Source organism: Heliangelus exortis, chromosome 23 (assembly GCF_036169615.1).
Source record: "Heliangelus exortis chromosome 23, bHelExo1.hap1, whole genome shotgun sequence".
In the NCBI taxonomy this organism is placed as follows: Eukaryota; Metazoa; Chordata; class Aves; order Apodiformes; family Trochilidae; genus Heliangelus; species Heliangelus exortis.
Genome location: NC_092444.1, coordinates 328,075 through 354,222, shown reverse-complemented (window position 1 = coordinate 354,222; position 26,148 = coordinate 328,075). Strand labels below are relative to the sequence as shown.

Below are 26,148 nucleotides of genomic sequence, written 5' to 3'. Positions count from 1 at the left end.
CCAATCCCAGTTGAATACCAACCTAAATGCATCATGGGGACATTTTTCTCTATGAATTTCCAAAATGTGGCTTTGAATTCTATGGCTCAGGAGTGAGCAGATCCCAGTTCCTCTGTGGTAATGCACATTTTATCAATTTATTTCTCATTAAACATTTCAGGTGCTGCAATGAAAGTCAATAGTCAGCAAAGAGTGGAGGTTTATAACCTGTTCAACCAGTGCTCTGCCTGACTGTAGGGCTGCCTTAGGCTGCTGTTGGGGTTTAGAGTGAAACAAAATCAATCCAGAGTTGTTCCCCTGTCCTGCACCTGTATGATGCTTCAGTGCAAAAGTGGGGGGGGAAGATTGTTATATTTCAGTGGCTCTTACTAAAGAGTTTGGGCTTGGTCTCTGGATGGTCAGCTTTACAGACAACTTTTTTTTTTTTTTTTTTTTTTTCTCCCCTTCTTTCATTCTGTGCACATGAAAAGCAAAAAGGGGTTTGGGTTTGAGGTAGTCTGTAGTGAAAATCTCTTTAATTAACAGTGGATTAGTGCTGGAGCCATGCTTGAGCTGGAACAGCAGCAGGCTCTTCCTTGTTTTGCTGGGTTAATTATAATTTTTGAGGGCAGGAGGGTGCAGCAGGGTTTGTTCCCCACCTCAACCCTTTTCATCGTGGAACTCACCCCTTGTGGCATTTGCTCCCCTTGTACTAATGGGGATTTATTCCTCTTGTTTTACTTCTGATCAGGTCTCATTCACTGCCCACTCCAAGTGCCCTCTGCTTCGGGGGAAAGCTCTGCTGAATCTCCCTATGGGGGCACACCTGAGATATGCTGCAGGGGAGAAACTGGTGCCTTGTGCTGGTGCTGAATGTCCCCTCCATGTCCCCTCTTGTCCCCTCCCCACCATCAATCTGGCTCTGTCACATCAGGAGGCTCTCGCCACGGGTCCGCTTTGCTCTAAGTGCAAAGGAAGGGAGAAAAATCAATTCCCATCAGCTGAACAGTGCCCTTTGATTTATTGCTGGCAGAGGAATAAATTCTTTATCTCCTCTCCTGGAAGGGATTGCTTTGGTGTTTGGTACTGGGGGACAATGCTGTAGCACCCCCCTGCCTCCCACCCCTGGAATCTGGATAACCTTTACTATGCTGAGGACTTCCCTCTCCTGTTTTTGCTGCAATAACCCTTTTTTGACTCAGTAATTACAGGTATTTAATGATTTCTTTAATTTGGAGCTGCAAGGCTGCACAGCCGGGATCCCTACAGCAGCAGAGTGTGGGAAGGGACTTTATTTATTTCACTTTCCAACACAAAGGGATGCTGAGATGACAGCAAAGCCCTGGATGGATGGAGCCAGCTCGGAGCCATCCCCAAACATCTTCTGCTGACACCTCCACAGGTGATGTTTGATGGTATTTTTGCAATTAGTGCCTTGCATGAGGTCTTCTCACAGCAAAGCAGTGAGTTTATCACCTGTGCAAAGCCAAGTGGTCCTTGTGCATGGTAGTGCTGTGACAGCAGTCTTGTTGGGACAGACAGACACAATCTGGGGACATCAGGACTGCCAGTGGGGATTTCCCTCCCATCACTCCAGGGATGGGGCCAAAAGGCCTCATTTAGGAGTGGTGGAGGAGTTGGAGGCTCTGGTGTCTTCTCTGCAGACATGGAGAGGGTTGTATTGGTCACCTCTCCCACTGGAGTAAACCACCTCTCTGCCAAAGAGGATGGGTGTAAATGCCTTGATTTACACCCAGTTAAATTTTCCCCCTTCATCTTCTAGCTGAGCTCCAGAGCAGCAGGAGGTGGGCACACCAGAAACCAGCCCTTGCGGCAGTGATTTGAATGGAAATGACTGCAGAGCGATGTTTTAATTATCTGTAATTGCTCCGCAGGTTAGTGGCCAAATGAGCAACTGCAGAGGCAAAACTGGCCTAATTTGTTGGCAGCAAGTGGGAGCTGACACCCTGACAGTGGGATTAGTGCTGATTTTGCTTTTTTGAAGACAAAAAAAATCCCCTGGTTTGTGGTGGAATTAGAGGTGGCTAAATTCATAGAATCCCAGGATGGTTTGAGTTTGAAGGGACCTTAAAGTTCATCCAGGGACACCTTCCACCAGCCCAGGTTGCTCCAAGCACCATCCAACCTTCAACACTGCCAGGGAATGTGCAGCCACAGCTTCTCTGGGAAACCTGGGCCAGGGGCTCAGCACCCTCAAATTAATGATGGGACTAAAAGTATCCCATGAATTTAGCTTTTTTTTTTTTTTTTTGTCTGTGTGTGAATCAGTCACAACCCCTCTCAGGTTCCTGCTCTGGTACTGACAGCCAGGTCAATAATTCCTCACCCAGCAGATAATTCCCACATGTGTCTGTGTTTGTTTACCATGGGGCCTCAGTTCCCTGCAGGTTTATTGTGTCACTTCCCCAGCTGAAAGGTTGGAGAAGCAAACAGCAAGAGCTGTCATCTACCTGTGGATGTGAATGAACTTATTGATCGAAATATTATAGCTGGACAGGGCTGATGGAGATCCAGGGCATCCTTCCCTGAGCATCAGATGTCTGGGGGTTGGTCTGCTGTGTTTGTACCTACAGTGGGAGGGGAATGGGTCCCCCTGGGTGCTGTGGTAATGCTACACATCCCTCCTTCCTTCAGCAAAGGGAGAATCTCCTCTATAAATCCCTCATAGTTATTAGAGTTGGAGTTTGTTGCCTGCTAACTTCAAACATCCCGTGATGCTTGCAGAGGAGCTGCCCTTTAAAAGCTGATCTTTGTGTTCCCAGTGCTGCAGCCCCTGGTTTTTCATTCTGATTTGCTCTGGAGCAGAGAGGAGCCCGTTCCTTTTATTTTCCCTTGGATAGAACAGGCACACAGAAATCATCACCAATTAAAGTGCATTTGACACGAGGAACTGAACATGGCTGGGCACATTCTTTCCCTGAGTTACTGGAGAGGTTTGTAGGAGCATTAAATTGGCTCAAGGGTGGGGGGAAAGTGAGCTGGAGGGTCTTGACCCCCCAAAATCACACCTTGCAGCTGCCTCCCCTGTCCCTGCAACCTCAGCAAGGTAGAAATCACCCCACCTTTGAGGAGATGGTGAATTTGCAGGAGGGATGGGTGGGATTTGCAGCACCTCTGACCCTTGCAGCTGGATGCAGCCCTTTCTCAGGTTGCCCCTTGTTTTAAAGGTTTCTCACACACTGGGACCAGGGTGGGAGCCTGGATGAAGCAGAAGGAAATACCAATACAATTCTTGTTGTACACCCGTTTCAAAGAGACTTTGTAGATAGTGATCTTCCCTTCATCAGAGTGCTCACAGTGATAGAGGGTGGAAAAGACAAAAAAAAACAAAAAATCAGCCTTTGCTGTGCTGAGTTCCCTGACTGCAGGGAAAGCAGCAAAAGTGGGTGCTGGCTTGTTCTGCCCCAAAATGGGATTCTCATGTGATGGAACTGGCAGCTGTGGCTTGTGGTGGTCAAATCTTCCCAGCCATAGGATTAAGGTGTGTGCCTGGAGTATTTAAGTATCTAATGAACACTGGGAAGCCCCAGCTGGGAATTAGGAAGGTCTTCAAAGGGACTTCCAGTGGGATTTAGGCACCTAACCAGCTTAGGTGTTTCTGAAAATCCCTCTAAGCTCTTAAATAGCTGCTGAAAATGTACCCAGAAGGGAGGGATCCCAGCCCTCCCCACACCAGGGCTGCCAGTGGGGAATCCTCCCTGCTCCCCAGATTAGCCCCAGGATTAGTGTGAGGAATATTTTGAGCCCTTTGCTCCCTACCCACATCGCCCTGTGATGTTCAAGCAGCATCCAGAGGGGCAGACACGTTCTGAATGTTAAATAATGTGTGGTTTTTTTCCCCTCTTGCCACCCTCAGCATAGTGTGGGGTTTTTTTCCATTTATTCTTAGTCCCCTATAACATTTCCCTTTCTTGTGCTTTTTGTCTGGTGGCGAGCTCTTTTTTTTTTTTGGGGGGTGGGGGGGGTGGGGGAAATAATCTCATCCCAAGCAACTCTTGGGATATGTTGGAAAAGCAGAATTTCCTGAATGCAGAGGGGGAATGAAGCAGCAAGCAGTGCCAGAAATAATTGTAGTTAGGGTAAGGGCTTCAACTGAACTTGGAAAAGGAGTAAAGAAGGGAGAGGTTGAGCTGGAAATGAAAGGTGGGACTGGATGGGTGTGGGAATTGCTGGTGAGACTGGGGAGCTTCCCAGCTGTGGTCTGAGGTTCCTGCCAGGCCCCCCACCCCCCAGCCTGGGGAAGGGGCTGCAGGGGGTTTCTCTGGAAAAAAGGGGGTGAAAGAGCTTGTGTTGGGTGTGTGCATGGCCTGGGTGTGGTTTTCCCCTTACTGGGTCTCTGGGCAGCCCCTGGAGCTGCAGTTTCTCATTGCTCCTGGGGTTTTGCATGGGAGCATGTACTGCCCTGGCTGTCCCAGCAGAGTACAGCCAGGAAGGTGGGGGAAAAAAATCAAATCTTGAAAAAAAAACCCCAACCCAAAGCAACAGAAAAAAAGAGGCCTTTAAGCATGTTGAGGCTGGGTGAGGGTGCTTTCTTTGCATTCTGGCTGCTCCTTCCCTTGAAGATCTCTTCCCATAGGCATTCAGGGCAACATTTGCTGGTGGGGCAGGGATACATCTTGGGTTTTTTGGCTGCTACAGACCCAGCTCAGAGCAGAGGTGGGGGCAGGGGTCTGCACTGTCCTCAGCATCGCTCCTGCTTGGCTGGAGTAGAAAGCAAAGCCCTTACCTCCATCTGCTTTTACAGCAATGAAGTGAATTTAATGTGCTGGTCACTAAGGGGCAAAAAAAATTACTTTGGAATCACAAATGCCCTTTTTTTGGTGGGTGTTTTAAGGGAGTTCTGTCATTTAAATGATATCCTAGAAAAATGAACTGCTTGACTTGTGGTGAGTTTTCTTTTCATGGTGCAGCTCCATTTCCCCTTCCTTATTCCCACTATTTTATGCTGGGTCAGGAGAGAGGCTGGGGTGCCACCTCCTCATCCCCCTGTCCTTGTGTTCAGCTGGAACCTTTCAGAGATGGGTTTTATTCAGGTGGGGTCTCTCGAGGTGGTCCCTTCAGGAAAAAAACAAACTCTTACCTGGAGGAGCAACCAGTGCCTGCTCACTTGGTGTCAGGAGGCGAAGCCTGTGGGGTTTATCTCCCGGCAGATGAAATGTTCCTTTCAAACGGGCTTGGCAAACAAATGAGCGAGGCAGAAATACAGATTGTGTTTGCTAATGGCAACACGGTTGCCAAAGAATGTATAAACCGCTATTTCCTGGGAGGGAAATTCCTCTCCTTCGTGTGAGATGTTGGAGCTGCAAAGGGGGGTGGAATGAATGCTGCTGTGCTGCAGGAGGGTTTTGGAGCCAGCCAAACCCTTCCTGATGTTGGTTCTTGGTGAGACGCTCTGGACTCCAGCAGGTCTGTGGGCAGCAGAGGTAAATGCCAAGGATCTGTTGCATGGGTAGAAATTGGGTCTGTGCTTGCACCCTGAGTGCCCCTGCTGCTCCTGGGGGGACCTGCTGCTTTGTGGCATCACAAAAGATGGTTTGGGAGCTTAATCCAGTTAGATCTGGGCTAGTGGGTATGGGTTCAGCCCAAATAAGGATGGCAAAGGAGAGCAGAGAGGAACCTGCTCTCAAGTAGAGGCAATTTCCAGGGAAGAGCTGGCTGGGGGGCAGACCCTGGTCTCCTGCACCTGCTCACCATCTCTTTGAAAGCTAAGGAGTGCTTTGGGATGGTGCTGGCCCTTCCTCAACAGGAGTAAGGAAACGAATTGCTCAGGGTAGCTTTATTTGTGGCCCCTCATCTAAGAATAAAAACGTATTTTTAAAAAATCTTTTATTAATTGCTAATCATTTTCCAGCAGCAGAATAAGTTGCAGCTGCAATTCCCAAGGGCAACTTAACTGAAATAAGTAAAGCATCACAGATAGCATCCTGCCCTATTTATAGCTGTGGAAGCAGGGGGGGAGGAGTTCCTTATGGACTCCTTATCTCTGGAGATGCTGATGGTGATGCTGAAAAGCTGAACTCAGCTCTCAGGGGATCTCTGAGAGGGCAGACTGTGTTTCCAGCCCTCCTTGGGACCACAGCCTCCTCCCTGGGGAGTTTATTTCCAAGAAAAAGAATTTCCAACATTTTAGCACTGCAGGTGGGCTGCTACAACTTATAGTGCTTCTCCCCATATAAGAAACTATCGTCACAAGACACCCAAATTCCAGGTGTCTGCTCCCAAAAGTCCCAGCCTGCAGGTCCTCCTGGGCATTTCTGTTGCTGTATTTTAATTTCCTCTGCAGTGTTTAGGGCTGCCAGTGCCTGGAATATCTGCCTGCCTTCTCTCCATTCCCCAGGAGCCCTGCTTCCCTTCCCTGGCCAGAGCTGAATCAAATCATATCTCTCTGCCACGCTTTGGAGATAAGGCAGGAGGCTGAGCAAACCTACTGCTATCTCTGTTTTAATTTTTATTTGCAAATAGTGTCGAGCCAATGCCTCTCTGCCTGGATCAGCTCCTCTTATCGAAGGGATTATAACTGGCTCACTAAACAATATAATCCCTGTATAACCCCCAGCAATCTTTCAGGAGGATTTTGCAAGTGGTTGAAGAACAGAGGAAACTCTGGGTATAGGATTAATTGGTATAAAATCAAGCTTGTATTTGACCACGTGTTTAGCAAAAAAAAACCTACTACCCAACCTGTATACAAGTGGCTGCATTTCTGCTGGTTCCCTCTTAAATGGTCCCTCTGTGCACCCTGCACATGCAGAGCCTGATTTCTGGGTGCAGCAACTTGGGGGTACATAACAACGTGCAAGTTTGGAGCTTCAGGTGTCCAAAGCATTTGCTTTCGGAGCAGTGCTGCAGGGTGAAGACTTACAGAAGGAAATATTTTGGTGTTCACAAGCTGTTTCTTGCCAGGGATGCTCTGGGGCTGTTCTTGCCCTGCATCACTGCTCCCCGGCCCTGGGGATGAGCCGGGTCCATGGTTTGCTCCAGGACATGATGTGCTGCTGCTCTTCCAGGCAGATAGATTTGGGTTCAGCAGCCCAGAAGAAATTATTTTCTTTCCAAATATTTTTCTTTTTGTTTATTTATCTTTTTTAAAAAAACTTTTCAAACTCAGTGCAGAGTTTGCCAGCGGTTTTCTTTTGGCTTGCTGAGTGAATTGAATGCAAGCGGGCAGGCTGGGTTACTGAAGAGGTTTGAGTTTCCTTGCTCACTCTGGTCTGGTTTTTTCTTTTCTTTTCAATTAAAGGAAATAGATAGCAGGGAGCAGCACTGAATACCTGTGTATTGCACGATTTGATTCCTGTCCCAGGAACCAGCTGGGATTACCAGTTGTCTTTGCACTTTGGATTTTAATAGAATTAACTCCAGAGTTGTTATTTTAAAATCCTGTCTAGAGTTGCTTTTGTAAGGCAGCAGCAGACACCACTTGGGTTGTGTTATTTCTCCTCCCTCGCCTGCAGAAATCACAACCAGAATTAAGAACAGATTTTGAAGGTTAAAACTTCCCAGATTGTTTCCCTCTCAGTTGTCATTTTGGGACGGTTTTGTTTTCTTTCCGATTGCATCAAATATTTGTAATCCTGCAGGGACTGCGAGGGTGAATTTAAATTAAAGAAAAAAAAATTAGATTTTTTTTCTTTTATCCTTTTTGCAGCATCACTAGGGGCAAATTGGCAAAAAGAGCAACTGACAAACATGGCTCAACTGGCCAAGGCTGGGGCTGTGCTGTGCCTCTCCTAGTGCCTCTTGGTTGGGTATCTGAAGCATTGCCTGAGACTTTCATATTCAGACATACTGAGCTGTTGGCTGGAGACCCTTTTACTCAGCCTGATTTTTAGATGTTTTTGCTTTGGTCTCTCAGGCAGCCCCCAGAGAGAGGGACTTGGCCGGCGTCCTGTCCCAGCACACAGAAGGCACAGAACAGCTGAAATATTAAAAGCCTCCCCATCTTGCTAAGGAAAACAAAATAACTTTGAACAATTTTGAGTCATTTTGCACAGAGTGGTGGGTATCTGGTGCATCCATGACCAGTTATTTCTTTAGTTTTTCCCATTTTAAACCTAATCCCAGTGTCCTAGCCGGGTATCCTTTTCCCAGGTGCTGTTGCTTGCACCAAGCAAGATGCATCACATTGGCTCCTTCTTGGCTTATTTTTCCCCTCCAAACCCTCAAATTGCTTTGGGTATTTGAGTTATTATTGGCCTGATCTTTTCAGTACAACAATATTTTTCCTGGGGCAGTGCCTGATGTCGGGCACAGCTCAGGAGGGGTCCTGCGAGGGCAGCATAGAAAAGGTGCATGAGATCAAAGCTTTGATTTGAATAAATAGCAGGAAACATCATATTCTCAGCAATGCATTGAAAACTCAGACAGGAATTATTCGCCTTGATCACATTTAGGTTTTGAGTTAATACAATTGCTTCTGAGGTACCTGTCTCCTAGGATCACTTATTACTGTTTTCATTTTCTGAGTCTAGCTGTTTGAAAATCAGGACTGGGGTTATGAAGTGTACTTGGAAGGGAGAAAGGTTCCTTTTATTTGCTGTGCCTCCTTAGCTTGAACATGGGGGAAAATGCAGCAGTCCTTTCTGTACTGGGGACTCAGTACAGAAAGGTGGGGAACTTCTATTTATGAGCTGAAAGCTAAGGTTTTCAGGAGTTCCATTGGAGTTAAATAACTGAAGTTTGGGAGGGGGAAAAACCAAAAAGAATCTAAACCAAATAATTAATGGGAGACTTGTGATGAACGGGTGAAAATTGGCAGCTCTTCTTGCTGCATGCCTTGCTGCATGTTAATCTCTCCTGTATTTTCCTCATTATTCCCTGCATGAACTCCTTCTATCCAGTTAGCTCAGAAAACCCAAGAAGCTGGAAAGCAGCTTTGCTTTTTACTCATAGACTGGCTGTAAAAATCACCCGGATCCCATCCAGATCAGGAAAATGCTGGATTTGTATCTACCCTGTTGACAATTCTTTTCCATCCCATGCAAGGGCAGCAGAACCTGTGAAAACAGCAAAGGGCATTGAGGGTTTGTCCCATCCACAACCTGAACTGAGCACTATGTGCCTCCCTGGGGGCTCTGAGAGGCATTCAATGCAATTTTAAAACCAAACCAAGCCTTCAGCTGCCTTTTTCCTGCCCTGCTGCTATGTTTGGGTCCATCAGGAGTGGGTGCACATATCATGGTTTTTTGGAGCTCGACATTCAGCTGCTTGTGTTCACCTGATGCTTTGTTGCCAGAGGAATTGAAATGCTTGACCTCCACAGGCTTTCTGCCAGATAAAACATTTCAGAGCGTGGCTTCCTCCAGAAAGCATCACTCTCTTGCTTCATCTTGTTGGAATCAAAACAGATAAGGTGTTTTTTTTCTCTGCCCTGCTGGGTTGCTGTTGCTCCCTTGCACACCCACCTTCTCTCAGCCAGAAGTGAAGCCGAGCTTCTTCCATGGGGATCCAGCCCTGGATTCCAACCTGCTGCTGCCAGAATCTGGGCTTGAGCTTTGACATACACCTTCTTCTGCAGCTCCTTTTTGGGTTTTGGTGAATTTTAATTTTTTTTCTATATTTACTTTCCTTGCTTCTGGCTCAAGGAGTTGATACCCATGTGGGAGCAGCTGCCTGCTGGCTCCACAGGCTGCAGCGTGAGCTGTGATTAATAAAAGGCTGTCACTTTTATGAACTTTGCAACCTAGTGTGTTATTTAATTCCAGGCAGGCAGCAAGTGCAGCCCTCCAAGCTTTAAATGGCTTTTTTTCTGCCATTTCTCTCACAATACTCCTGTTGAGTAATACTGCAGGTATTTCAGGAAAAACCCCACATTTTTGGTAGTGGTCGGTGCTTGGCTCCCAATTCTCAGCCTCCTGAGGGAGATTTTGAGAGACCATTTTGGGGTCTGTTTGGTCAATTTTATGGGGCAGGGCTGTATTCATTTCATTTCATTGCAACCAGGTATGCCATGCTATTTCCTGTGGTGGTACAGTTCTGGTGTCATGTGAGAGGTTGAAAACCTTCAAGAGTTGAGATTTTTTTTTCACCCAACACCTCCTGATAGGGAAGGGCAAAGGAAGCAAAGTAAGTTTTAAAAAACATAGTTTGGAAGTTCAAAAACTGGTATATAAATTAAATATGTCTCCCTTGCTGCTTAGGCACTTGGAAAGACACTTCAGGTTTGGGGTTTGTTTTTTGTTTTGGTTGTTTTATATATATATATATATATATATACACAGACCTATATATATATATATATACATATATATATGCTTTTGGCAGTGGGGCTCTGAGTCCCATCAGAATTGTCTGCTTTAGCAGGGAGGAAGCTGCTCAGTGCTGCCCTGCACTGTGCCAGCCATCTCCTTGCTGCACTGCAGTTATTTTGTCTATTATATATTGTTCTCAGTAGAATTATTCAGCCTTCCCCCCCAACCTGCAGATAAGGGCTGTTCCTAAATAATCTGTTCCTTTTTCCTTTAAGTAAGGTGGGGAGATGCTTTCTCTCCTCCTCTGCAAAACACATGGGCTCCAGCCCCGACCTGGCAATTTTGTTGAATGTTAAGTAGAAAAAGGCAAATATTGTGCAGAAATGCTGTCTCTAGTCTTCTGAAATGGTGGCTCTGCCTGAGCTCCTTTTTATTAACGTACCCACCTGGGTGTCAGCTCTCTGCTGGAGGAGGGATTTCAAGTCATAAATTTGGGAAGGGTTCTCCTAGGCATCCTTGGTAGCACTGTGGTGGTGATGCAGAGGTCCTGCAGAGGCATTGGCATCTTCTGGGGGTGTGAAATGTGTGACTGATGGCAACAACACAGCTGCTGGGCTTGTCATGAGGCTCCCCACACCTTGACATAGAACAGTTAGGATGGAAAAATCCTTACAAAAACATCCAGAAGATAGGACTATGGTTCATTTTTCAGTGGGCAAGTGACAGGACAGTGTATTTAGTGCTGGCTTTGTTGATGAGGAGCAGGGTAGTGATTGGAAGGTGACCATGGGATATGTGGGGTGGGTGAGATGGGGCTGTTTATCCCTGGAGTCATTTCTCCATTATTATTTATTACTCAGCCATTGGGGTTGGGCACTCAAATGAACCCAGCAGGACAGCAGCACCTGCCCTGTGCAGCTCTTGGTGGTTGCCCTGGCTCCAGCTGTGGCCTTTGGTTCAATGTGCTGGGGGAGATGGGGGAATCCTGGCTGAGCATCCCTCCATGGCACCAGGTGATGTTTTTTCTACAAGTCCTTGTGTCGATGGGGCTACCTTGGTTAACAAACAGGTTTTTAGAAGCTGTTAGCATGAACCATTAACTCTTCCTTTTAATTATTCAGGTTGCCTCTTTTAAATTTCTTTTTTAAGTGGAGCTAATAGGCTTTGCAGAGGAGGCTTCCAGCCACAGCAGTTCCTCCCCGGAGGAGTTCTGTTTGTGCAATGCTAGCTAATCTCTTTTCTTCATTATCCCTTATCTTCCTCAAACTGATTAATTGCTTTCAATTGATTTATAAATATTCTGTTGATACATCCAGAGGATGGGGAGGGGAACAGGATGCATCCAAGCACATCAGGTCATTGATCCATGCAGCCCTCTGGAGCTTTCCTAACCTGCATTGCAAAGCCCAGTGATTTCAGCCAGGCTTTATCCCTTCTTTTTTTATTTTTTTAAAATTTTCTGCAATTCCTGCAAGCAACCAAAAATGGTCCAGTAGCATAATTTTGAGTCTAATTTGCATGCACAAACACTGTTGCTCTTCGTGATCCCAGCTGAGTGGCTGGAGGTGCTCAAGGGCTTGCTAAAGGTGGGGTTTGTGCTTTGCCAGCTTCACCAGTGGCCAAGTGCTGCCCATTTCCAACTCCATCAGTGCATGAAGTCCACTCCCAAAGCTCTACCTCACCCCTCCTGGTGGCCTCAGAAATGTTCCTGGGTTTGTTTCTTCTGGCTCTGTGGCTGCTGGAGGTACAGGTGGGGACATGAGTGGGCTGGGTGGTCTCTGCTCACCTTCCCTCTGTGTACAGACTGGTCCCATGCCTCGTGCCCAGCCAGCAGCTGGCTGGAAGGGTTCAGAAATGGGGTCTGGAAGAGTTCTGCTCATCATTGATCAGTGCAGCAGAGTGGGGGGCAGCAGCTTGGCTGGCAGAAGGGGTCATGGAAAGATGGTTTTGTGCTGGATTACCTGTTTTGTGTACATATGTGTTTATTGCTGGAGTGGTTAATGAAGAGGAATCATTAGAATTGCTTATTTGAAACTCTCAAGAAGCTGAAAAGCAGCTTCCAAAGAATCATTAGAAAAGACAGTAACATCTGGTTGGTAAAGATAGTGTCCCAGTTTGGAGGCGAGTTCCCTGCCTTCAGCCCCATAAAAATCATGCACTGAGACTGCAGTGATTAATCTATCCAAGTAGGATCCCTTTTTTTATTATTTTTCTTTTTTCTTTTTCCCCTCTTATGGTTTCTGTGCATGCAGTCCATTCCTTGTTGGGGTGGGCTGGCCCAGGGGACACGATGGCCCTTAGTGGCCTTGCAGTGTGTGTGGCTGTGCTGCCAAACTTGACAAGCAAATGACTGCAAAACTTTTGAGACCTGACACCCAGCTCTGCTCCACTGCAGGTTTCTTTTCTGCTTTCTTTTTATTTAGATTTAGTAGCATTTTTTTTTATAATTTTGATTTGTTACTATTTAGCTTCATTATTACTTTGCTATATTATTATTTGGCTTTATTACTGTTTTGCTTTATTATTATTTTGATTTTTCAATGATTTCTTTTTATTCTTATTTTGATTTATTATTCTCCTCCTTCACCATAATGTGGCTGGTGGCACAGGCACAAGCTCAGTGTATAGCAACTTAATGACATGTTGCTAATTGAGGCTTGCTGAGGTATTTGCAGTTGTGTAATTTCTTTGTCATCATATATGGTAATATATTCACTGCAGCATGACATAGGATGAGGTTCAATCAATAATATAAAACCCAGAATAACACTGAATCTATATGAGACAGGCTTTTCCCCCCAAGCTTTATTTTAAAAAGGAAAATATTGATTCTGGTGGGGTTGAGGGCTTTAAAGCCCTCAGAGAGCCCACGTTTCACTGGTCAATACCTAAGCAGGGTGGTCGGCCTCATCCTGTCCCCTCTGAAGGGTGCAGGGGAGGTTTTGGGTGCATGGCCCAGGAGTGATGTGACTATAAACTGGCAAGAAGCTCAGAAATGTGGATTTTGGGGATTCACTCCCTACTAACTGCTCATCACCCAGGATGGAGCGGGGCTGTATTGGCTTGGGTGCCAGGGGAAACAACCCTCCTGGTTTCCCCCAGTTATTGTCTCTGGATGCTAATTACAAGGGATAATTTCTATTTGTTTTCTTTTGTTTTTTTTTAAACCAAATTCCCCCTGTTCTGATCTGTATCATTTCTTTTTGTGGGCCGTTATCTTTGTCTCATTACAGCCTTTTAGCATTTGAATGAAAACAAGGAAGCCAGAAGTTGTTAGGCATAAAACGTCTGTGATAACAACCATAATTCTGATGATAAAATTAAAAAAAAATTAAAAAACACAACAGAAATGATTGTGATGAGCTTGGGAGACTGTACCAAGCAAGACTGTAATCAGGAGCATGGGAACTGGCACAGTTTGCCCTTTACTTGTTCCTTGTTGCTATTTTAAAGAAGGGGAAAGTGAAAGTATGGCCTGGGTAGGGACATCAGAAAAAAAAAAAACCAAAACCAGAGGATTTTTCTGTCTGTTGAGACTTCAATTAATCAATGCAAAAAAACCTCTCAGTGATGCACGTGCAATTTTTGGGAGCTTAAAATACTCCGGCAGCGCTGGAGGAGGAGGAGGAGGTGCCAAGTTCCTGAATGAAAATGACTCTTACCACCTCTGGTTTTGGAGCCAGATCTCTGGTAATTAATCCTTCTCCTCACAGGGAACGTTTTGCAACCTCCTTGCCATGGAGTTGTTAACTTGGTGAGAGCAGACGGAGGCTTCCCGAAATTCCCAGCTCACTTCAGTGACAAAGCCAATTTGTCACGACTGAAATGTTTGACAAAACTCTGTCATTTTTTGAGAAAAAATTTCCTGGAAAAAAAAAAACACGAGGGAAAAAAAAAAAAGAAAAGAAATCAGCTGTTTCCAAACGTCTGCTCTCTTCTGTTCTATTTTTTGTTCTTGTTGGGAAGGGGGTTTCCGTGGGCATGTGGGGAAATGTTTTATCAAGTTTTCCAGGAAGTTGGTGGCATTTTGGCACTGAAGACCTTGTACAAGGTCTCCTGGTTTGTCTGTTCCAGTTGTTGGGTGTGTGGTTTTCATGGACAGATGTGTTCTTCAAGTCAAGTGTAGCTCTGCATGGGCCACCAGCTCTTCTCCAGAGGGACATCACTGACCTTCTCAGAGATCCTGCTCCTGGGGCTTAGGTTTTCCAGCAATCCCTGCAGGTTGCCTGTGCCTTCAGGATAACACTCCACAATCCACACCACTCTATGGTTCTGTGACACCCCTATGGTCAAGAAGCATTTCAGTGTGGGTCTTGGCAGCCCTGGCACACACTGGGGTTTGTAGCAATGAGAACCACGGCTCATTCCAAACCAAACCCAAGTCCATTCCCAAGGCTCTGGTGAGGAAGCAGTGGGGCAGGGAGGACCTGGTCAGGACCTGGCTTATTGACCCAATTCATCTGACTGAATCTCTCCCTAGCCAGGGGCAGCTCACAGTCACACAGTCACCTGCTTCCTGAAGGCTTCAAAGCTGCAGCATGCAGGGCGTGCCTCAGTTTCCCCATGCCAGAGCTGCTGCTGGTGCTGTAGGGTGGGTAACTGGGTTCAGTGGCTGGTGGAGGCTTTGCATGCCTGCTGATGTTGGAAAGCAGAATCTGGTGATTATTATATTTTTATTCGTGTTTTGTTTTTTTTTCAGTCCCAGATTGATCTTCATCTCTTTAGGGGAGAAAGTAAATCTAAAAACTGGGTCTGCTGTGGCAGTGGGTGGACCAAGACAGGTAGTGGTGTAGCCTGTACCATGGGGAGCTAAAAAAGCAACACCCAAAGAACCCAAAAAAAGTGGTATTTAGAGAGTTTATGTTCTGTGGTGTACATTTATGCAGTTTTTATTAGCAAATAGCCAGTAACCCCTACTTTCTCGCTGGGTTTGGCTGCATCCCTGCTCACCCCATCCTTGGGCTCCACCTCCCTGCCCTTCCTCGCTGTTTGTGGGGAGGGGGCTGGGGTGCTGCAACCTGCCTGGATAAAATAAATAACAAAAGTAGATAAATACATAAATATATAGGAAATTAAATGAATGGCACTTACTCCTCTTGCCAAGAACAGCCGTTTGCTGGGAACGGGGCTGCCTTGCGGTGCGATAGCTCGCTTGTGCCTCAGTTTCCCCTCCGATGGCTGGGTGTGCGGGCAGAACCGTGACCCGGCGGTCCCAGGCAGGGTCCTGGCCGCTGTTCCCCGCTCCCGGGTTGGGTGGGCGGGTGGTGGCCGGAGCGGTGGCCGGGGAGCCGGGAAGCATTTCCGCTGCGGGTTCCTGCCCGGCCTTTTGCTCTCCGGGACGAAGAAGCATCCGCCTGTTGCGGGCCCCAAGCCCGGCCCGGCCCGGTCCGACCCGGCCCGTTCACCTTGTCTTAGCGTCAGCCACTCCTCTGCTCGTCACACCGAGCAGGAGAAACTCACCCACCGCCGGCCGGAGGTCACATTCCCGGCACAGGTAGCGCTCGCCGGACTTCCGCGCCCCGTCGGGGAGGAGCCTGGGGAGGGGGGGCAGAACCGCGCAGCCCCCCGACCCCCGCCATGAAGTCGGAGCAGGAGGAGCTGAAGCCGGCGCCGTGCCGCTGCCCGCCGGGCTTCGCTTCGCGCCCGGCCTATTGTTCCTCACCCAAGGAAGGGCGAGGGGCGACGGGGGACGGTGCCGGGGCCAGGCGGCTCTGCCCCTGCTTAGCCCACGCAGGTAACCGGGGGTGGGGGTGGCTCTAAGCTTGGGAGGGGGTCCCGGCGGCCCTCGGGGTGGGAGGTGGCGGGAGGCAGCCCGGCGTCTGTTCCTTCCCCTGGCTTTGTGCCGCTGGAGCTCGCTTCCTCCTGGGAGAAAGGAAAGGAGGGCTGGCGAGCTGCCCCTGCGCTGGCCGAGCTCAGCCCGGGGGTGCCCGGGGGTTGCTGTGCTCTCCCCTCCACACCGGGAGGGGAAGTTGAGGGCAGGGCCGAGGGGCTTCGGGTCTCCCAAGGCGGTGGGGAGGGAGGTTTGGGAAGGCGGGCGGCTCTTTACACCCCGTAGTCCATTTTGTCGCTCCGAGAAGAAGTTGGAGCTCGGCAACCGGCTGCGGGGGCTGCTGCGGAGGTCGCAGCCCCACCGGTGGCCGCTTTTAAACACTGGGAGCTTTTGAAAGCCTCGGGCAGCCTCCTGAACCCCTCTGCCTTCCCCCCACACCCCTTTCCCCACAGGCACGCAGGAGGTTTCTATCAGGTTTTATTTCTTTACGTCTGCCGTGAGACACCCGTCAGCGTGCAGACTTCAGCTGGCTGGGAATATGGTTTTTTTGGAGGGTGGGGGCTAGGAGGACACGGGGGTAACTCTGCAGGCAGGAGGTCTCTGCGTGTCCTGCCCCGTGGCCGTGAGCAAGAGGGCTGTGGGCACTGGTTAATGCTGCACGGGCAGGGTGTGCAGCGGGGGATCCCATCCTGGGGCTGTGACCATATGGAATTGTTGAGGCTGAGGTGGTGTCTTGACTCGGGAAATGCTCAAAAATGGTGTTTGCAGGGATTTGTGCTCCGGGGCTGAAAGCTGTAACCTGAACCTGCCACCAAGTGTCCCTACTCACAACCAGATGTGACAGCTGGTCCACTGGCTTGCAACATCACAGCAGTGGCAAGTGATGACATCTCAAACTTCCTTCTTTAGAAGTCCCAAGTTGGATATATGAAGCCAAAATTCACTTTATTAGCCCCGGAGGCTCTGCAGCACAGGGCTGAGCATCCTGGTGATGCTGTGCCCAGGCATGCAGGTGGGATGTGCAGCACTGGGACTGAGCTGAGGGTGTGATGGACAAATTACAGACCCTGGTATTCATCCCCACAAGGAGATGATGCTGCATGGGGTTTGGTTTTGAGCTGCTGCGAGTCCATCAGGGTGTCCAGGTGTTGAAGGGAGGGGATGGATGTGTTGGCTTTGCACCAGCAGATCCCCAGCAGCAGCAGTAACTGGGTTTTTTTGCAAACCCATATGTGTTTTGGGGTCACCAAATGCTTTCTTGAGTGTGACCTGTGCTTTGCAGAGGGACTGGCTGCTTGTACCCGTGGGGGTGGCTGTGGTTGGTTTTCCTTCTCTGACCCAGGTTGTCACCTGGGAACTTGTGGTTTCCCTATAAATTACTCCTTGCAGACATGTACAAGTGGTGCAGGTACTTAGGGTGAGTGCTTGGGTGAACTTTTCTGTGAGAGACCTGGGTGCCAAGCTTGAAAGGTGCTTAAAGATGAAAGGTGATGAGATGTGTTATAAAATACTGGCTCAAGTCATCCTTAAGGCTTGAATCATTATTTTATTTTAATAATGTAATAGTGTTCATTATCTTAATGACCCTTCTGTTTCCCATCCCAGGACAGTGTTGGTCAAAGGTTGGACTGGATGATCTGGAAGGTCTCTTCCAACCAAAGACATTCTGTGATTCTGTGTATGTACATATGTATCTGGGATTTTATATATATATATTTTTTATGATTACTTTGTTTTTCTGGGCCAGAACTGTGCAGGTAGGAGGAGGAGGGACGAAGCATTGCCCCATGCTCTTGATGGCCCAGGGTCTCAGCACCAAGATTTTGCATTTTCTCATTTTGCCCCCACTTTTGGTTTTTTTTTGCCCCCTTTTTTCCTCCCCATTTGCATCACTGTGCAGGGCCTATGAAATCCCCCCTCAGGGTGATCCACCATGGATCTGAGGTCCAGAGGGGAGACTTTTCTTTCTGCCACTGCTGTTGCTAATGCTGCTGCTGCAACCCTGGGCACACTTGTATCTTCTGGCCCTTTTGCTGCTCACAGTCCGGATAAAAAAAAACCCTTGACAAAGCAAAAACCTTCTTGCCAGTAAACTTGCAAAAGTGCAACAAAAAGCATCATTCAGCCAAGGTAATAATTCCATCAATGTAAACCTTGTTGTTAATGCTGCATTTATTTTTAATGTGGATCCTCCGAAGAGAGGAACACATGTACAGCAATGGTGTCAGCTGAGTTACATGGGAAAAAAAAGGATTTTAAGTGGATGCCTGCTCCAAGGCCAGGAGAAGCAGCCTGGCCAGTGGATCTGCTCCCAAGAGGAGTTCCAGGGAGGAATTTTTAGGAACCAGAGCTCAAACTTCAGCCCCAAATGCTGGAGGTGTTTAACACTATTAAAAAACTCCAACAAAATCTTCTTTACGTTGTCTGTTAACACTAATCAACAGTTAAAGCATAAAGGATACGGGATCCAGCAGTGTCATGGAAGTTTAATTCTATTAACTGAAATATAATTAACAGGCAGTTATTGTGGTGTGAATGGTAGCTTGCGTTGATTAGTCTGGGAAATGTTTAAATTGTATTTCTTTCACCACTGCCCACTTGCAGTGGGTTGGGGAGGGGCTGGTTTGAACCAGCAGGTGATGGGGCTCATCCCTGTGGAGCAATGGCTCCTTCCCCTGGGGTGGTCAGGAATTAGAAGCCCACCACCCAGAAAAAAAAAAAAAATTAAAAAGAGGGAAAAATGAAAATGGACAAAACCGCTGTGGAAGCGCTGTTGAATTTGGGAGGTGATTTCCCATAGCAAATCCTGTTGAAAACCTTGATGTAACACAAGAATTTGCCCATGAAGTAATTTCTCAGAAGCAGGAGATGCTGTCATCTCCATCACTTCCCTGAAATGCCAGCTTCTTTCCCAGAAAATCCTTTAAAAACTTTCTGGGGAGAATCTGGAGGCTTGGATTTGCCTTGAAGCCCATTCCTGGTTTCATAAGCAAAGACATCAGTGGGAGCCCTGGGAGGGAGTCAGGAAGAGAGCAAGGACCACGTCCATGTTTGCTGCTTCTAGAGTCTAGCAGAAGTGGAGGGTGTTTCCCCCAAATCTTGGCTGCATCAATTGTGGTTTGTTATTTGTATACATTTCTATTATTTTTAATTTTTTTTTAAAGAGGTTGTGTTTTGCAATGTATAGATTGCAAAATAGATACATAGTGCAAAAATAAATATACACATATTGCAAAAATAAATATATTTTTGCAAAGCACACTAATTTTTGTGTGTGTGTGTGTGTATCTTAAATTATATATAGGAAAGCAAGAATGTTGGGTATCTGGCTGGTCCTGAGCTCAATAATTCAGTTTCTCCATCCAGCCAGCAGTTGGTGCATGGGAAGCATGGTGCTGTATGTTCCTTTCCAGATTGCACCTGGAGCTTTTTGTAGATCATGGCTTTTAACCTGTCAGTGGTTTCTACCTGCATGGGGAGGTGAGGACTAAGATGGGGATTACGTTGCTTTGCTGCATGCTTTGGAGAAGGAATGCACCAAGAAACTTTGGAGTTTTCTCACCCTTTTCTGACTGGGACCAGAGGGGAATGATGCAGTTTCAGGGAATCAGCACTTTATAGAATGGAGCTTTGGAAGAAGCAGCTGCAAATCTGATTTTTGGGCCATGCCAAAGGACTACTCTGGGATGTTCTGCTACAGAATTCCCCCCAGGCTGCCCTTCCTTGGGCTCATTTCTCCTCCCCAGGGGTGTGCCTGGGATTTTCTTGAGTTCCCACCAAAATGCTGCAGTTTGCAGAAATCCGGCAGGATCAGTGGTTCTCACACAAGCTGCCCAGCCTCCTGCCTCTTCCACAGGTTAATGATTTGCCAGAGCATAGCCCTGTTGTATCACAGCTTGTCATGAGAGGTGAAAATGAATTACCAGGGGGCAAAAAATGGGTCATTAACAGCACCCATTGGTGCTGTGTGGGGCTTTCTTGGCCAGGGTGGATTTGGCACAGTAAATATTATGGTGCTATGAGCCCCTTACATCTTCCCCCACTTTCCCAGGGGCTGGAGGGGAATGGCAGCATTTCTGCAGCATTTCTGCAGCCCCTGGGAAAGGTGCCTTTGGCCTTGGCCGCTTCCCACTTCTTGCTTTTTGCCCGAATTTCATGCAAACTTTTTGGACTGCAGCGAAATCCCCAGCCTGGAGCTTGACTGTTCCTCGTTAGTGACTTTATTGCTAAATAATTTACAGAAGGAGGCCTTGCCAGTTTTTTTTTTGGATGGGAAGCATTTCAAGTATGCAAAGCATATTTAATGCCTTCCTGGTGCAGCTGCTGGCCAGGCTGGGGGCAGCCGCTGCTCCCCGTCCCTCTGCTGGCATCACCTCTCTCCTTGCCCTGCACACGGGGATGAAAATAGCAAAAATAAATGGAAAAAAACCTGCATTTCATGCTTATCCAGTGCCCAGCAGGCTCCTGATGCTTGGTGGCAGTGGGGAAAGGACCAACCCACAGTAGCTTGGAGAGGGGTCAGTTAATTTTATTTTTATTTTGTTTTATTTTGGAGGTAACTGCAAGGGGCATGCTGAGGCCTTTATTTTCTTTCTCCCCGTGTCCCAGGGGCATGGTGCAAGCTCAAAAAATCAAGAAGCCCTTTGGCTGATGAACAGATTTTCTCTGCCTATCCTCAAAGCAGGGGTAAAAGTGTGTTTGCACCCTTGTGTGGGGCATTTTAGATGGGGATGTCTGGCTCATGGAGAGGATAGCAGCAGTGATGCATAGCCTGGAAGGTGTTTTGCAGAGAGGGGATAGTGAAAGGAGGCAAGAGCAATGGGTATAATGCAGAAATAAAAGAAAAGCAATTTATTACCTTAAGCAGGGGTCACTGGAGCTTCCCCCAGTGCAGAGGGGACCTGCCAGGATGTGCAGGGTTGCTCCTGCCATGCAGCAGCTTTGAGGGGCAAAATGGTCACTGGGCATTTATCTGAAAAATTCAAGATTTGGGGCTGCTGGTAAAAGTGTTGTTTTCTTCTTTCTGCTCTTGGCGTGGTTGTGTTGAGTTTTGTTGGGTACTGAATGTGGGGATGGATGGAGGCAGGGCTGGGGTGTCTCAGGTGGGGCAGGGTGGACACCAGCCCTACCATCACCCTGTTCCTGAGTGCTCTGGGTGAAGACCTGGTTCTTGGGTTATCATTCTCATTGGATATTAGTATTTATTTTAAATTCTTTTAATACAAACAGGCCCAAACCCAATACCTAGTAGAGGGCCCTCCCCATCACATCCCTCCTCCACCTCCACTCCCAGGGTGCTGCAAGAACCCTTGCAGATTCTGGGCTGTGCAAAAGAGGGGGGGTGGTGATGGTGGTGGTAAAGGTGTCACTACAGCAACATTTGCCCAGGGGTTGGAGCTCTGAGCTGTGCCAGGATCCATCCCTCACTTCCTCACATTGTGTCTCCTCTTCCTCCAGCCCTGCTGAGGGAGGAGGTGGCCCAGCTGCAGGAGGAGGTTCACCTGCTCCGGCAAATGAAGGAAATGCTGACCAAAGACCTGGAGGAGACACATGGCAGCAAGTCACCAGAGGTCCTCTCGGCCACCGAGCTGAAGGTGCAGCTGGCACAGAAGGAGCAGGAGCTGGCACGGGCCAAGGAGGCTCTGCAGGGTAAGGGCTGCATGTTCTTCTCATCCTCCACCTCTCTGTAGGACCTGAAACTTTCAAGAAGTTAAGTGATGAAAGGCTGGAGCAGCTCTTCTGTGGAGCCAGGCTGAGAGAGTTGGGGGTGTTCAGCCTGGAGAAGAGAAGGCTGCAATGGGGAGACCTTAGAGCACCTTCCAGTGCCTGAAGGGGCTCCAGGAAAGCTGGGGAGGGACTTGGGACAAGGGCCTGGAGGGATGGGATGAGGGGGAACGGCTTGGAACTGGCAGAAAGGAGACTGAGGTTGGAGATGGGGAAGAAATTGTTTGTTGTGAGGGTGCTGAGCACCTGTCCCAGGTTTCCCAGAGAAGCTGTGGCTACTCCATACCTGGCAGTGTTGAAGGTTGGATGGGGCTTGGACAAACCTGAGCTGGTGGGAGGTGTCCCTGACCTGGCAGGGGGGTGGAACTGGGTGGGCTTTAAGGTCCTGTAAGAGTTTTCAGCTGCAAGAGGGGAGATGGAGAGAAGATCTGAGGGAGAAATTCTTTGCTGTGAGGGTGGCCCAGGTTGCCCAGAGAAGCTGTGGCAGATGTGGTGTTGAGGGACATGATTCAGTGGTGGCCTTGGAAGTGCTGGGCGAATGATTGGATTCAATGATCTCCAAGGTCTTTTCCAACTAGAACAATTCTGTGATTCTGTGAAACAAGACATTGCAGCTTCTCCTCCCCAAAACCAAACTGGCAGTAAGTCCAGGATGGTTTGGTAGCCAGAGCCAGGGGATGACCCAAGCAGGGGAAGGCTCTCGTGAGTCAAATCCTAGCAGTGCCATGGCTCTGAATATCATCTCAAATCCCCACCATACCAAGGATAACTTCCACTTGTCAGCTCGTGTTTGGGGATTACTAACAGGGGCTGTCAAAAGTTTTCAGGCTCAGAGGCTGCATGGTGACAAGGGGTGGGGGGGGTGAGAGCCCCAATCCTACTGCATCTCCCCCAGTCCGGGATACTGAGATGGCAGGGAACTGGGCTGAGTCTGTATTCGGGGAGGGGATTTCAGAAAATTGTATTTTTATCCCTCTCTAAGCATCGCTATAAATTAGTAGCAGCCAAAATATCCTCAAAATCTTACCCCTCCTACCCTCTCGATGTCACCAGTGCAGCCTCTGGCAGCAGGAAATGCTTTGGGCTTATAAAACCCTAATTAGAGAAGAAAAAAAAAAGAAACTTAATTAGAGAATATTTGCTCTGTTGCGGACGAGAAGTGCTGCTAAGTGCAAAATATGGAAGAGCTGAACTATTTTAAGATCATTTGCAAAAAAAAAAAAGGATAATAAGAAGTAATCTTGGAAACTGCAGTGAGGTCATACACAATTCTATGGAGGACAGTATAGAGAAGAAGTGAGTTTGGCTTGAGAATTGAGAGTATTTAAGGAGTACATTGTTGGGTTTTATTGAGCTTTTATTGGACACTCTCTGAGCTGCTGGGATTGGTTTTCCAGGGCTCCTCTGAAGGTGTGATGGCTGAGAAGAGGGAATCTCAGCTTGCTCTTGGAAGGACACATCACAAGAAGCCTTTTAAAATCCAAAGCTTTTAAAAGCTTCTTCCCTCAATGCAATATTGGAAAATGTTTGGGTAATTTGGAAGAGCATACCATGCTGGGTCTGGCTCCTGGATGCTGCTAATGGCAGAAATTCCATTTCTGGGAAGGAAATCCAAGAGGCTGGAGCTTGCCAGTGGGATAATTACACAGAGCAAACCTGGTTTCTGTTTCCTTTCTGAGTGCCAAGGTGGAGATCTCAGGCTGGCTTTCCCTAATGCTCAGGAAGGTATCAAGTGACTTCATATCTGCTCCTCAGATAGGTTGGAGCTTGGTCTCCTCCCTCCTAAATGCACAGCTTGGAGCTGTGAGCCTGGGGAACAGTTTTTGGGGTGGCAGAAGCCTTGCTGCAGCAAGGGCCTAGGTGACAAGGAAATGGGTGCATGGATGTCCCAGCAGATGGATATCTTTTCTCAGGGGTGACTAACAGTAGGACAAGGGCAATGCTTATAAACTGGAATATAAATATATACAGAGTGGTTCCGTATAAATATAAGGAAGAATTTTTTCACTGTGAGGGTGGCAGAGCCCTGGCCCAGGCTGCCCATGGAGGTTGTGGAGTCTCTTTCCCACCTGGGACATTCAAAACCCACCTGGCTGTGTTCCTGTGTGACTGCTGGAGGTGACCCTGCTCTGGCAGGGGGGTTGGACTCAGTGATCTTTTGAGGTCCCTTCCAGCCTGTAACTTTCTGTCATTCTGTGATGTCCTAGCAGATGGATGTCCCAGCCATGGACCTTCCCAAGGAAGCCCTCTCCATTAAGGGGACAGAGGAGAAAACAGTACAGAAACCCCTCAGTGCTCCTTTGAGGATCCACCTTAGCCTCACAGCCATGGTCATTGGCCACTTTGTCCTGGCCATGGGGGAGGCTGATTGGGAAGGGCTGTGGCCTTGTTGCAGGGTGTTTCCAGGTAAATTCCCCCCAAGGCGAATACCTCTAATGATTTCCTGAAATTCAGCTCTGCACCCGAATTTCCTGCCTGTGCCCAAGCTCTGCAAGCCCAGGCGTGAGGGGAGGCTCTGCCTGACACCTCCAGTGGTAAAATCTCTGCAGATGGGGACGAGCACCCGCGCGCCTGTTCGATGACAAAGTGAGGAGCGGTGCTGCAGCCCTGCGTGGGGCTGACCCAATTTCTGGCTTAGTCATGATGACAGCAGCTGAATTTCATGGTTGCAATGGAGGAAAAGGGGAAGTTAAGTCAGTGTTGATGGGACAGGATGGGTTCACACCTTCCTCTTGCACAGGGCTTGAGTGTTGCTCCCTGAGGAAGCCTTTCCCCACGTTAGAAAAGAAGTGTATGATTCAGGAAGGGATCTGCTCAGCTTGGAATGTAGTCTTGGCATGAAAATCCACGTTGCACAGGCTGAGAGAAGTCCTGGAAATTGAAGGAAGTGGCATTTTAGAGGTGGGCTGCATCCACTGCTGGCTCCCCAGCTTGTGTTTAGGCTCTGCTGCTTTGTCCCTGGAGCAGGGATGCTGTTTCTGTGGTCCAAACATGGTTGTTTTGCATCGAGTATCACATTACCAAGGCTGTGAAACTTATTACCTGTATTCCCTCTGAGCAAACCTGGGTTAGGTGGTGTGATCACCACTGCCTTATTTTCCCTTAATTTGATAGTGTGACTTTTGAAGGGGGGGAGAAGGTTATTTGTAGCAGCCCCATCCTAGTGGAAAGGTGTTAGCACGGGGCAGCTGATTTACACCTGGCTCATCAAGGCCAGACCTGGGCCATGGGATGGTAGCACCTTCAGTGATCTGAGGCTGGTGCATGAGATGTCAGCTTGGTGGGTGAAGCTGGAAACAGAAGGTGCTGGGGGGACATTTTTAATTGTTTGGGCTGTGAGAGGACTCAGAGGTCCCATTACAGCTCTGCCTCTGCCATCCTTCTCCTGAAGGAGCGATGCTCAGGGGACGGATCATGTGGCAGGAGGTGGAAGCTCAAGTGACAGGAAAGAGAGGAACGTGGAAGGTGATGAGGAGAGCTGAGGGGGGTTCACATTGCTGTTCCCCACCAGGCTTTCCCATCACTGACTGGTACAGAGCCCAGGGTGGGAGCTGGTGAGTTCCCCCTCTATTTTCGCTGTGAGCTTTGGGTGGGAGGGATAAATTAATCATGCAAAGGAGCTGCACAAGAAACACTTCACACTCGTGGAATGAGTTTAGGATTTCTTGTTTTGGGTTTATAACCAGGTGGGAGGTTTTGCCAGAGCCCACTGACACTTATTTCAATATTCCTGGGTGGCTGGGCTACAGAAACCCAGCCCTGCATCATGGGAATAAAGCAAAAAGCCATTTCTCCTCAATGGTTGACCCCCGAGCAGTGAAAACTCTCTTGATCCCTCCTTGGCTCCTCCTGCCATCACACCAGGGATGGCAATGGCTCATATTCCCCAGCTGAGTAATTAGCAGGGCTCATTTAAGCCATGCAGCCAGCAGTGCCTGCTCCAGGAGCTCTGGCAGCTCCCACTGCTCACTTTTGCATAACTTCTTCTCCTGCCCCTTTCGATTAATTTCCAATTAATTGGGTTTGGAATGAAGTTCTCCAACCACTGATAAATCTTTGGAGCTCATCAGGTTTGGAGAGGGAGAGCGGTGGTAATGGAGAGGAGGGGGATACAAGTGTGTTAATTGCAGCAAATCTCTTGAATATGAACTGAAGCAAATGGTAAATTGTCCTGTTGGGGCAGTGGGACAAAACCTGCTCCTGCAGTGCCCTAAGTCCTTCAGCTTCTTGCAGGATTGGCTGGCATGAATATTGGGAAATATTCAGTGTTGGGACATGGTATGGGCTCTTCTCCTAGTAATACTAGTGAGCATTTTTTTGTATTTTTTTTTTGGCAAGCGATGAAATGTTTTCCCTAAATCTGGGGGGACCCTGAGTGGTGCCATTGATTAAAGCAGGTTGGGTGCTATAGGAGACCTCCTATTTAATTAAATTCATTAGTAACCTTCAGTTGTCTCCAGCATG

The 26,148-nt window shown here is 48.1% G+C and overlaps 1 protein-coding gene and 1 long non-coding RNA gene across 7 annotated transcripts in view; one reads left to right on the top strand and one right to left on the bottom strand.

Moving 5' to 3' along the window:
- KAZN (kazrin, periplakin interacting protein) overlaps positions 1–26,148 on the top strand; it is a 144,270-nt gene that overhangs the window by 111,693 nt on the left and 6,429 nt on the right. For 3 of the 5 annotated variants that reach the window (XM_071766880.1, XM_071766879.1, XM_071766883.1), the window contains one exon: positions 21,418–21,609. In XM_071766880.1, the coding sequence (XP_071622981.1) occupies positions 21,418–21,609 (192 nt within the window). Of the gene's footprint in view, positions 1–15,642; positions 15,925–17,117; positions 17,639–21,417; positions 21,610–26,148 lie in introns of those variants that run through there. The other 2 variants (XM_071766881.1, XM_071766882.1) reach the window with 2 other exon arrangements.
- Positions 5,170–15,460, bottom strand: LOC139806791 (uncharacterized). 2 transcript variants are annotated; one of them, XR_011730347.1, is made up of 3 exons: positions 14,700–15,460; positions 10,637–10,827; positions 5,170–10,038 (listed from the first exon to the last, which is right to left on the bottom strand). It is a non-coding gene; the product is annotated as an uncharacterized lncRNA (long non-coding RNA). The 2 variants fall into 2 exon arrangements; XR_011730348.1 differs by having other exon boundaries at positions 15,282–15,460.